Consider the following 12480-nt stretch of genomic DNA (forward strand, 5'->3'; position numbering starts at 1 on the left):
TTGTTCATTTTCACATGATGTACAGGCCAAAATTCTTTCGTAGTACCCTGGTATTAAGGTGCATTTTGGGTAATCCGTTTGAAACGGGACAACGCTAAAGACAGTTTAACGGGGTCCAAATTGTTTAGATATTTGTCCACTTCCGCCACATTCGGAGGTAGTTCAAAACTCTGTACTTGTAGTGTAAATGCATATGCATTAAAATGTGTTTTGAATAGTAGCGAAACACCTCCTACTCACCTGTCAATCAACCACTGTGCTAAAACATGGTCCGGCGGTGGCTTCAGTGTGCTTTATATTAACATGCAGGGACACAGGTGTAAGGCACATACACCCGAAGTTCAGTTATTATAGGCTCTACACTAAAATAATGGAGAATTCCTGATTGTGCTCAGATTAAATGTAAGGATAATTGTGAGAAACTGTGTGCAGCAATTTTTGGGGGATTTGTGCTTTTCTCCTCTTTTTGCATTATCGTCATGTAGTAGCACACTGACATAAGTGATGTATGCAGTCATGAAATCAGAGACCCTCCCATTGAAATATGAACACAAGTGGTCACAGGTGACGCATTGAGTTGCATATGACAACCAGGTTTAAACAGCAATGTCTTGCCTGTCCTCTTGTGATCAGATCGCCTTAAGACTCTGCTTTACACCAGGTGTAAACGAGGAGTCTTGCTACCTCTGAATGTAGTTTGAGTGATCCGATCATAAAATGTTTTGGACCATGTTTAAACCTGTATTTAACACTTTCTATATGATCACCCTAAACGGATATTAGTACCAGGTCTAAACGAAGCCTGTTTTTCTGTTTGCAATCAAAGTAATATTTTGTTAATTAAGGGCAGTGTACCATATCTGATTACCAGTGGTTGCTATGTTGGTTGTTTAATCCTGACAGATTCCAGTGTCAAACGAGACGCGTGATTTGCTATTGGCTGCTGTAAGTGAAGACTCCACAGCGTCCCAGATCCATCAGTCTGTGAGTGCTCTAAGCTCTCTTGGGCTGCCTCTAGCCTCACAGGAGGTGGTCAGTGCCCTGAAAGCTCGCATCTCCAAAGAGGACAATGTCTTAACGTGAGTGCATTTCATTTTAAAGGGTTGAAATATACATTTTGTGCATGAATCTTACTTTGTAGGATCTTTGTTTTTTTTTGTCAGTTATTGAAAGGTATGCTATTTTCAAAAATCTTGGCCGAAAATGTCAACATTTTCAAATCCGGCAAATGAAACACTAACTACGTTTCCATCTAAGGATTTTTTGTGAAAAAAGTTTTAGCGCATCAAAATAAAGCTGATGGAAACACAAATTATTGCAAAATTTTCACAAGTGTCGACATAATATTTTTCCATGTAACTTTAGCGCATAAGCTCATTGCATTGATACTACAAATGTTGCAAAAAACTGGTTTGGAAACACTTTTTGTTGAGAAAATTGGCATTAATGCAAAAATGTAGTCTCACATGACAGAATTTGCCCCAATCGTTAGCCTGTGTTAATCATGACAACGGTATACATCCTTGAAAGCCAATTTATTGTACGTGATTATGGATTGATCTTAACCGCATAGCACAGATCCAATGCTGGAAACATGACACTTCCAGGAGTGCCAACACAAATATCTTGTATCATGCACATCGACAACTGCACAGAGAACAAATTAATAGCCACTGTGTGCGATTAATTTAATCGCGGTAGCCATCCGTTTATTTTATTAAAGTTGCTTTTCCACATCATTCAAAATAATAGATGGCAGTCATGGAATTAGCCACAGTACAAAAAAAAAAAAAAACATATCATTCCTGTGCCCAAAGATATTTTAAATTAAAAATAAATACACAATACTAGGAGAAAAGCTTCAGTGTGCTGTTTTGGAACACTAACGTGTAGCCCAATTCTACAAAATTATTGTTTATACTTTTGAAAAAATGATGGCAATATTCCCTGTATTAAATTAGGCTAAATAAATTACCAAATGAATAAAGCATTTAATAAAATATTTACCAAACCAAAAAATACATATGTATATATATATATATATATATATATATTTTTAGACCTATTATATGCCTTTTCTTTACACAAATGTAAATTAGCCTGTTCTGTAGACGACAAAAGTTGGCTGAATGACATTCTCAGATTGTTCTAAACTTTTCAAGACTATAAACTATCAGAACTATTTGTCCAATGCGGGTTCACTTTCAGAAAACTAGCCTTTGAACATTTTAAAACTTTTAAATATTTAAAATCTAACCCTCTTTACCTCGGATCACATTTGCTGAGCTTCTTCAGAAAATGTAAATCGCATTATGATGCTAAAATTAATTTTAGATGACAGTTAAGTTCAGTTGGTCGTTAAAGGTTGCTGGACAAATATGCGGGACATAATGCAGTTGTGATGGCGATGCTCTAGATGATTGTTCAAAATAGCCTGTTGAATATCAGGAATGTATCATAAACCCTGATATTACACCGCATCGATTTTTCTTTAATAGCTGTGCACACAGCATATACACATCGATGGATGGTCCTTATATTAAGCCCGAAAGTTTCCCCCACTACTTGGTGCAGGTTTCCAGCTTGAACAGGGCCATGACAATTTGCTTTCAGGTCAGAACCGGTGGCAACCAGCGAAAGGCGCAACATCAGGACCAATATTACAGTCCTATCAGAAGGGCAACTGCTCCCTTTTGATTGCAATTCCTCCTCTTCTGATTGGATTTATTTGTGAAGTTAAAATGACAATAAGCTGGCTAATTTCAATGAATTGTCTCAATACTCTCCCCATTTTATCAAAACTTATGAGGAAAAACAATTAGGGACATCTGAGAGCCGAAAGGTACACAATTAGCGATAAACACACATTTCTATATGGCAACGGCTTAAGGGCAGATTTCTTTTGAGATAAACCAAAACTTATGTGACAAAGTGTTTTTTTTTAGGAATGACGTCATCACGCACACCATTTTTATTGATAAAATGCCAATTGAATGGATACTGTTCCTAGATGTTGCATCACTAGATATAAATTAGTTTTATCAGGATCTTTGTATTATTTTACAGATTGTCCTGTTCAAATGATCTGTTCTTAAATATCTAATTTTCTCTTCTCCCAACAGAATCATACTAGCACTGCAGACTGCATCTCGTCTCTCTCAGCAGGCAGAACTTGGAGATATACTGGAAGAGATAGAGGTCAGACAGTTCAGCAGAGGACGTCAATAAATACTCAGCCTATTCTGTTAAATTACCTTTTTATTTTCCTACATGCAGGTGTTTGGGATAGGGTTGCGCGGTAACTAAATATATGTGATACCAAAACTTTTTAAACGGTACAATGTTAATTTCGGTACCATATAAAAGTATACTGCCATTAGCAAAATGTTATGTAATGTAAGAGTTTTGAGATGAAATCAAAGACCATTTGAAAATAATATTAAAAAAGCATCTCTTGGGCCAAGTGTGAAACAGCAGAAGGATGTAATTGAATTAAATCATATAGTCACATGCGCTGCGTGCCACAGTATGAATAAGAGGCGCCTCTCTGCCCTGTCATCTCCTTCACATGAACACACAGGCATGCCCACAAACACACACTACGAATGCTTGATTTTCATGCAGTGTGTCCAATAGTATCCATCTGCAGAGCCACAGTTTAGTGTGTTGTGTATAAACTGCTGTGAACTCTCAATTGAACTCTTTCTCCATTGCAGCTCGGAGATTTCATCTCGCGAGTCGCGGGAAGCTTGATATAATGAAGCGCTTCAAAGATCTTTCCAAATAAAAATCCCGCTGAAATTAGAGCTCTATTCAACTGATTGTGTGACATTTAAGACATTACGACAGAAAAATACTACTACTGTATTCAAAGAAGTCGCAATATTACTCATAGTGACAATAATATAATATTAAATGGTTATATTATTAGTATTATTATTATTATTATCTGTAAGCAATATCACATAAGTGTACTGAATATCAGCATGTTGTGATTCAGCCATGGCAGCCTTTTGCCTCAAGTAATCAGATTGTTTTTATTAATACTGTAAAGCTCTGTTGTGCATCTTCTTTATATGTTTGGTTAAATTTAAAATTATATATATTTGTTAAATTATTTTCATTTGATTAAAGCTGTACTGTATGTACAGTGCATCCGGAAAGTATTCACAGCGCTTCACTTTTTCCACATTTTGTTATGTTACAGCCTTATTCCAAAATGGATTAAATTCATTATTTTCCTCAAAATTCTACAGACAATACCCCATAATGACAACGTGAAAGTTTGTTTGAAATCTTTGCAAATTTATTAAAAATAAAAAAACGAAAAAAAAAAAAAATCACATGTACATAAGTATTCACAGCCTTTGCTCAATACTTTGTTGAAGCACCTTTGGCACCAATTACAGCCTCAAGTCTTTTTGAGTGTGATGCTACAAGCTTGGCACACCTATTTTTGGGCAGTTTCTCCCATTCTTCTTTGCAGGACCTCTCAAGCTCCATCAGGTTGGATGGGGAGCGTCGGTGCACAGCCATTTTCAGATCTCTCCAGAGATTTTCAATCGGGTTCAATCTGGGCTCTGGCTGGGCCACTCAAGGACATTCACAGAGTTGTCCCGTAGCCACTCCTTTGTTATCTTGGCTGTGTGCTTAGGGTCGTTGTCCTGTTGGAAGATGAACCTTCACCCCAGTCTGAGGTCCAGAGCGCTCTGGAGCAGGTTTTCATCAAGGATGTCTCTGTACATTGCTGCATTCATCTTTCCCTCGATCCTGACTAGTCTCCCAGTTCCTGCCGCTGAAAAACATCCCCACAGCACGATGCTGCCACCACCATGCTTCACTGTAGGGATGGTATTGGCCAGGTGATGAGTGGTCCCTGGTTTCCTCCAGGCATGACGCTTGCCATTCAGGCCAAAGAGTTCAATCTTTGTTTCTCATGGTCTGAGAGTCCTTCAGGTGCCTTTTGGCAAACTCCAGGCGGGCTGTCATGTGCCTTTTACTGAGGAGTGGCTTCCGTCTGGCCACTCTACCACCTGAATTTACCACAGGTGGACTCCAATCAAGTTGTAGAAACATCTCAAGGATGATCAGTGGAAACAGGATGCACCTGAGCTCAATTTTGAGTGTCATGGCAAAGGCTGTGAATACTTATGTAAATGTGATTTGTTTTTGTTTTTTTTGTTTTTTTATACATTTGCAAAGATTTCAAACAAACTTCTTTCATGTTGTCATTATGGGGTATTGTTTGTAGAATTTTGAGGAAAATAATGAATTTAATCCATTTTGGAATAAGGCTGTAACATAACAAAATGTGGAAAAAGTGAAGCGCTGTGAATACTTTCCGGATGCACTGTATTTGATTAAACACAATTTGATCATAACATTTCATTAAAACATTTAACATGGAATCCAGAAAATTTTTAACAGAAAATGCATAATTTGTATCTATAAGACTTAATGCAGTTCTTTTAGACAAGTAATTTTCTGTGTAATTTCATCAATTTTTATTTTATTTGTTAGTTAGTATCTATACTGAGGTACCAGGGCTGGTATCGTACCAAAGCCAAAATTTTGGTATCGGAGCAACCCTAGTTTGGGATGAATATTACTGCAGCTGGCAATTACATGACCAAGCACTGAAATGCTGCATGTGTACCACATTAAGAGTGACCCAAAGAGGAATGGCAGAAATGTAATTTTAAGATGAATGCTTTAAAAGCTATCAGAACATGTAACTATTTTTACAGCATTTGTCCAGTAGGTGGCGCAGCCCTGCAACTTATCAAGGACCATTAGGCCATTATCCCAGTGAAACATACAGTACACATTTTTAATGTAACAGCAGTGCCAACATACAGCCTCAATTCCTGGTTGGAAGCTTAGCTGTCAACTGTGTTAGAAAATCAGTCATTTTTATGTGAGGCTTGGTCTGAAGATCACGTGACAAGTTTGGCAAAGATTTATAAAAAAAATTTAGGTAGAGAAACAAAAAACAGTTTCAATTAGATACAAAATGGCATACAGGCGCTATGGAGAAAGTTGACAAATGGAGTAATGTTTAACTCTGCCTGACCCAAGCTTTTGCTTCTGCAATACCAATTCATGAAAAATCCTAACTTGGACTTGTCAGATCTTAACTTAAGACTTAAGATAGCATCTGTAATACTACTCCTGGCTTAGAAATGCTAGATCCACACAAACAAATACATGAATCTACATTTAATTACAATCAAAATATTCAAATTTCTTTGCATTTAAATTTACAAAGATTAGAGATATTGAAGAGTTCTGTATTCTATCGTAGGATCTGGCTGCGCGTTTGGATGATCTGGGTGGCGTGTACCTTCAGTTTGAGGAGGGTCTGGAGGCCACAGCACTGTTTGTGTCTGCTGCTTACGCTCTGTCTGATCACGTGGACATGGAGCCCCCGCTGAAAGAGGTAGAGCACACTTCAACCCCCTGAAAGTACCAATGATGTGAACACTTTGGAAAAGATGATGTGTTTGAAGTGCTGACTGATATATAAGTGGCTTTTCTACTGTGTCCATCTCAGGATCAGGTAATCCAGCTGGTGAACTCCATCTTCAGTAAGAAGTCGTGGGACTCTCTGTCGGAGGCGTTCAGTGTGGCCAGTGCGGCTGCAGCGCTGTCCAACAATCACTTCCACGTGCCCGTCATCGTCAGTGCGCAGGGCCCTGCTGCTGTGTCCCACAGCCAGCCCATTCTGCAGGTAGACACTGGTCTTTTAAGATTGATAGGGGTGCACTGATGTATTGCAAAAAAAATTAACAATTATAAACATCAGCTTTAAAAGACAATAAAATAGATATACAGATATGTGAAAGCACAGTAATGGTCTCATGACCTATATTTTGCTATTCATTGTGTAATTGTCAGCTTAAAGGGAGTGTTTACCCAAAAATGTTAGTTCTTTCATTATTTACTCACCCTCATGCCATCGAAGATGTGTATGACTTTTTTCAGCAGAACACAAACAAAGATTTTTAGAGTACGTCAGCTCTGTAGGTCTATACAATGCAAGTGACTGGTGATAAGACCATTTGCAGCTCCAAAAATCACAAAGGAAACATAAATAATCCAAAAGATTCCTGTGTTTTAAATTCATATCTTAAGATGCTATATAATAGGTGTGGTTGAGAAACAAAACAAAATTTAAATCTAAATCTCCATTTTAACTTTTACACCTGAAAGTCACATTTGGTGCCATTTTAGTTTCACTTTCACATCTGAAAGTGGATATTTAGAGTGAAAAGGACTTATTGTTCTGTTTCTCACCCACACCTATTATATTGCTAATGAAGATATGGATTTAAACACTGGAGGCATATGGATTACTTTTATGTTTCCTTTGTGATTTTTTTGAAGCTACAAATGTCTGATCACAATTCATTTGCATTGTATGGACCTACAGAGCTGAGGTATTCTTCAAAAAATCTTTGTGTTCTGCTGAAGAAAGTCATACACATCTGGGATGGAATGGGGGTGAGTAAATGATGAGAGAATTTTCATTTTATTTTTGGTGAACTATCCCTTTAAGAACATAAATGTGAATTGAGTTTATTACAGTAATATGCATCTTGGTTTATTTGGAATATGCTGATTACATTTACAAGAATATTCCAGAAGCTGTGGAGCATGTAAATGTCTTTCATAATAAAGTCTTAAACAGAATATGGACGCTAATCAGAAATGATGTGAATGTAAACAAGGTCAATGTGCTGTATGTGTTTCTTCTGCAACAGCTTCTGGTGACAGATGTTCTGTGCCAGCCACTCAGTTCAGCCAGTGTGCTGGTGGACTTGGCCAGTGATGTGGCCACAAAATCTGCCATCCTCAGCCAAGCACCCTTCACCATCAGAGAGTGTGTACATCTAATAAATGCTTTTAAATGCTTTACTATGATTTAATGATTGTACAATAGATAGATTGTTAGATTCAATTGATAGATGTCAGTATAAAGTCCAAGACCACTGTCGTAATGGCCAGCAGAACTTAAGCGACAACTGATTTTGTGCACCTTTAAGCAATAATAAGCCTAACAAAAGACAAATTATAATTATGTTTGGGAATGTTTTCTGTTTAAATTCTTTTCTCTATTCCACAGTGGTGTTTTTGAGCTGAATTTCATGGCAAGCCAACCTGCGAGTGGCTACTACCAGTTCTCTGTTGCCGTTGCCGGCGACAGCCGATTTGTCGCCAACCATGTTGAGGTAAACTGTATCTTTTAAGACATGTTGTTCAAATATTGTTTAGCTTTTGTGTAGTGTCTGGCATGACTACTCAGAATTCATACAGTAGGACAAAGAGTTGACCTCAGAGTTTAACTAACTGCAATTGCAATGAATTGTGATTAGTTTCCTCATTCACTCAATGTTCACTGCGTTGAATTGGTCCATTGAGCTTTCACTGAGTCATTGTAGCTATATAAAGCATAATTGCTCTGACTGTTCAGCTTACAATTATAAGGTCAAGTGCATGTCGCATTTGCCGTAGAGATTTTCTTACAAGTCACAGGCCTCTTCCTTTGAACAAAAGATTTTTTTCCTGTAATTGTAGTATTTTTCCTTTTAGCTGCATATTTGGCCTTGCAAAATGTATTTAATTTTAATGTATTAGAATAATGTCTGAGTTTTGTGCCATTTTGGAGCTTTAAATTGAATACCATTCGATTCACACTTTTTCAGCTGAAAGTGAAGGTCTCTACCAGGGTCGCCATCAACAACATGGACTTGTCTGTGGTGGATAAAGACCAGAGCATTGGCCCCAAAACCACCAGGCAAGTTTAAGTCACCCTGATCCTGTTTATTCACATTGTTTGCCTTTTTATTGCCAACTTTGTGTGCCAAAATCTCTTTCAGAGTGGAATATCCAAAAAAAGCCAAGGCGTCTTTTATGGCTGACAGCCATCAGAACTTTGCCATGATGTTCCAGTTAGTTGACGAGACCACAGGAGTGGAACTCACCCCTCACCAGGTGGTTATCACAAGCACAACTTTTAATATGTTGAGTTTGCATTAAAGTCTAATAAATTCTGTCCTTAGTATCTTAGTCTTACGCATTTATTTGAATGGTGACCAGATCTTTGAAGGTCCAAAGAGACATAAACGCAGCATAAAAGTAATCTATTTCACTCCAGTGGTTAAATCCATGTCTTCAAAAGTGACATGATAGGTGTGGGTGAGAAACAGATCAATACTTAAGCCCTTTTTTACTGAAAATCTGCACTTTCACTTTCACATTCTGGTGTGGAAGTGATTTTACTTTCACATTCAGCCACCTACTGGTTGGGGCTGGTCAGCAATGGAGATTGATAGTGTTATGTTTATGGTTAAATACCAGCAGCACTATTTTAAAAACACTCATAAACATCTATGTGTTTGAATAAACTGACTCTATTTATTGCTTTCAGACATTTGTGAGATTGCACAACCAGAAGACAGGACAGGAGGTGGTGTTTGTGGCTGAGCCCGACAGTAAAAACCTGTATAAGTTTGAGTTGGACACAGCTGAGAGGAAGACAGAGTTTAACTCCATGTCTGGCACCTATGCTCTCTACCTGATTGTGGGAGACGCTACACTGGAAAACCCAATCTTATGGAATGTGGTAAGGCAGTTATTTTCATCAGAGATCACTGGGATCTTGAATTATAAGAGCTGTTTTGTCTCATTAGAATATACACTATATTGCCGAAAGTATGTGGACACCCCCTTCTAATTAACAAGTTTGGTTACTTTATTATTTCAGTGAAAACAAATCATAATGCTACTCCATACAATGGCGTTCTTGGGCATTGTGTGCTTCTAACTTTGTGGTAACAGTTTGGGTAGAGTGCTTTTCAGCATGACAATGTCCCTGTGCACAAATTGAGGCCCATAAAGAAATGGTTTACTGTGTCTGGTGTGAAAGAACTTGACTGGCATGCACAAAGCCCAGACCTGAACCCCACTGAACATCTTTGGGCTAAATTGGAACGCTAACCGTGAGCCAGCCCATCGCAAAAAACATCAGTGCCTGACCTCTTGACTGATGATGCTCTTGTGTGCAACTTTTGGCCACAGTGTAATTCAGAGCTCTTGTTCTCTGGCAAATCTGATGGCTGCATGCCTGGAAATTAAGCTGTTGAACTGTCAACATCCTTACAAAAGATATTGATTCTGATGACTTGACATGTAAAATTCTAAAAATAACATGTAAAATCTCTTCATCTTTTCAAAGGCTGACGTTGTGCTCAAGTTTCTGGATGAAGAGGCACCTTCAACAATTCAGGCCAAAACTTTGTATACACCCAAACCAGAAATTCAGGTAATGAATTTAATGTGCTTCAATTATTGTAACAACCTCCTAATAAAGGTCCCGTCACAAGGGCTGAGTGATATCTTCATATTGAATATTTAAAATGCACTTACTGACCTCTTTGTTAGGTACACCTGTACACCTACTTATTCATGCGATTTATCAAATCAGCCAATTGTGTGGCAGCAGTGCACTGCATAGTCATGCAGATATGGGTCAGGAGCAAGAACAGAAAGCTGAGACTGCAGTGCACCTACCATCTTTGTACCTCAGCAGAAATCGAGATTCATCTGACCAGGCTATGTTTTTCCAGTCTTTAACTGTCCAGTTTTGGTGAGTCTGTGCCCACTGCAGCCTCCACTTTCTGTTCTTGGCTGACAGAAGTGAAACCCGATGTGGTCTTCTCCTGTTGTAACCCATCCACCTCAAGGTTCGACATGTGCATTTTGAGATGCTATTCTGCTCACAACAGTTGTACAGAGAGATTATCTGAGTTACCATAGCCTTTCTCTTTGCTCGAACCAGTCAGGCCATTCTCCGTTGACCTCATCAAGGCGTTTCTGTCCGCAGAACTGCCGCTCACTGTTTTTTTGTTTTTGGCACCGTTGGGAGTAAACTAGAGACTGTTGTGTGTGAACATTCCAGGAGATCAGCAGTTACAGAAATACTCATACCAGCCCGTCTGACACCAAAAATCATGCCACGGTTGAAATAACTGATCACATTTTTTAAACTTTAGTTGCAAAAATTGCTTTAGAATTTGTAAGTTTGATTCATTTCTGTGAATTAGTTCAAATTGCCCTTTTTATTGATTGAATTAGTTTGTACAATCATTTAGAAATGCCCTGCTTGCACCATAAACCCTAATAAGAAAGCAGAACTAAATAAGAGGTAATTAGTTGCATCAAAATTTTAAGTTAAAAAACTCCCAAGTTTAAATTAGTAGAACTTTCAGATTTTGTGCTATATGCAAGTTAATTGATTTTAACTTGAAATATTGAGTAAGTTAACTCATCATTTTAATGGCACTTAACTTTAAATTTAACTCTTTGGATAACTTAAAATTACCATGTAATCTTAACTTAAAACTTCAAGTAGAAGGAACCTAATTTAATTAAGTAAACCCACCTAAATTAGACTTATTAAATTGACTTAAATGAATCACTTTCCATTATAAACTAGCTAGTACATGCTAGCATGCTGAATGGATGCTAATTGGATACACTATGCTTAAATTAGCAATTGTTCAATGAGTGAAGCAATATAGAAAATGCAACTGTCCTTTAACTTAACATCAAGCTCCACTATTCACCATAATGGTAACCCCCAAAACTTCAACATTACAGAAACTCTTCTAAATAACAACAAAACATTAAACACTAACAAGTCTCCCGCCTTTACATTCATCTTGCACAAAGTACACACATTTTGCATTATAAAACACTTGATTTTAACATTTACTGTCACTGACAAGTGGCATAAAAAGCATGCTGGAAATTAGAAATCCCCTGCCCAGATTCAGTTAATCAAACTAAAAATATTCATGATATCCCAACACAAATAGATTAAGTAAAGCATGAAAGAAGAAGAACGAGGAATGCCCAATAGCCTACATCATTTTTTGGTGAAATTTCAAACCGTTCAATTTAAGTCCGCATAGCTGCATGGTAAAAAAAAATGCCCAGTAATCTCTGCATCTATGCTCCCATTGCAACATATACAGTGCATCTGGAAAGTATTCACAGCGCTTCACTTTTTCCACATTTTATGTTACAACCTTATTCCAAAATGGATTAAATTCATTATTTTCCTCAAAATTCTACAAACAATACCCCATAATGACAACATGAAAGAAGTTTGTTTGAAATCTTTGCAAATTTATAAAAAAAAAAACAAAAAAAAAAAACCAACAGCCTTTGCTCAATACTTTGTTGAAGCACCTTTGGCACCAATTACAGCCTCAAGTCTTTTTGAGTATGATGCTACAAGCTTGGCACACCTATTTTTGGGCAGTTTCTCCCATTTTTCTTTGCAGGACCTCTCAAGCTCCATCAGGTTGGATGGGGAGCATCGGTGCACAGCCATTTTCAGATCTCTCCAGAGATGTTCAGTCGGGTTCAATCTGGGCTCTGGCTGGGCCACTCAAGGACATTCACAGAGTTGTC

At 37.8% G+C, this 12480-nt stretch overlaps 1 protein-coding gene across 4 annotated transcripts in view; it reads left to right on the forward strand.

Annotated features, from left to right (window-relative positions):
* Positions 1 to 12480, forward strand: part of LOC127428172 (dolichyl-diphosphooligosaccharide--protein glycosyltransferase subunit 2-like) — a 45646-nt gene that overhangs the window by 9713 nt on the left and 23453 nt on the right. For all 4 annotated transcript variants that reach the window (XM_051676332.1, XM_051676335.1, XM_051676331.1 and 1 more), the window contains exons 4-13: positions 904 to 1079; positions 3123 to 3198; positions 6305 to 6439; positions 6554 to 6730; positions 7764 to 7882; positions 8126 to 8231; positions 8706 to 8797; positions 8880 to 8994; positions 9431 to 9625; positions 10238 to 10324. In XM_051676332.1, the coding sequence (XP_051532292.1) occupies positions 904 to 1079; positions 3123 to 3198; positions 6305 to 6439; positions 6554 to 6730; positions 7764 to 7882; positions 8126 to 8231; positions 8706 to 8797; positions 8880 to 8994; positions 9431 to 9625; positions 10238 to 10324 (1278 nt within the window). The remainder of the gene's footprint in view (positions 1 to 903; positions 1080 to 3122; positions 3199 to 6304; positions 6440 to 6553; positions 6731 to 7763; positions 7883 to 8125; positions 8232 to 8705; positions 8798 to 8879; positions 8995 to 9430; positions 9626 to 10237; positions 10325 to 12480) is intronic.

This window comes from Myxocyprinus asiaticus, chromosome 37 (assembly GCF_019703515.2).
Source record: "Myxocyprinus asiaticus isolate MX2 ecotype Aquarium Trade chromosome 37, UBuf_Myxa_2, whole genome shotgun sequence".
NCBI classification, from domain to species: domain Eukaryota; kingdom Metazoa; phylum Chordata; class Actinopteri; order Cypriniformes; family Catostomidae; genus Myxocyprinus; species Myxocyprinus asiaticus.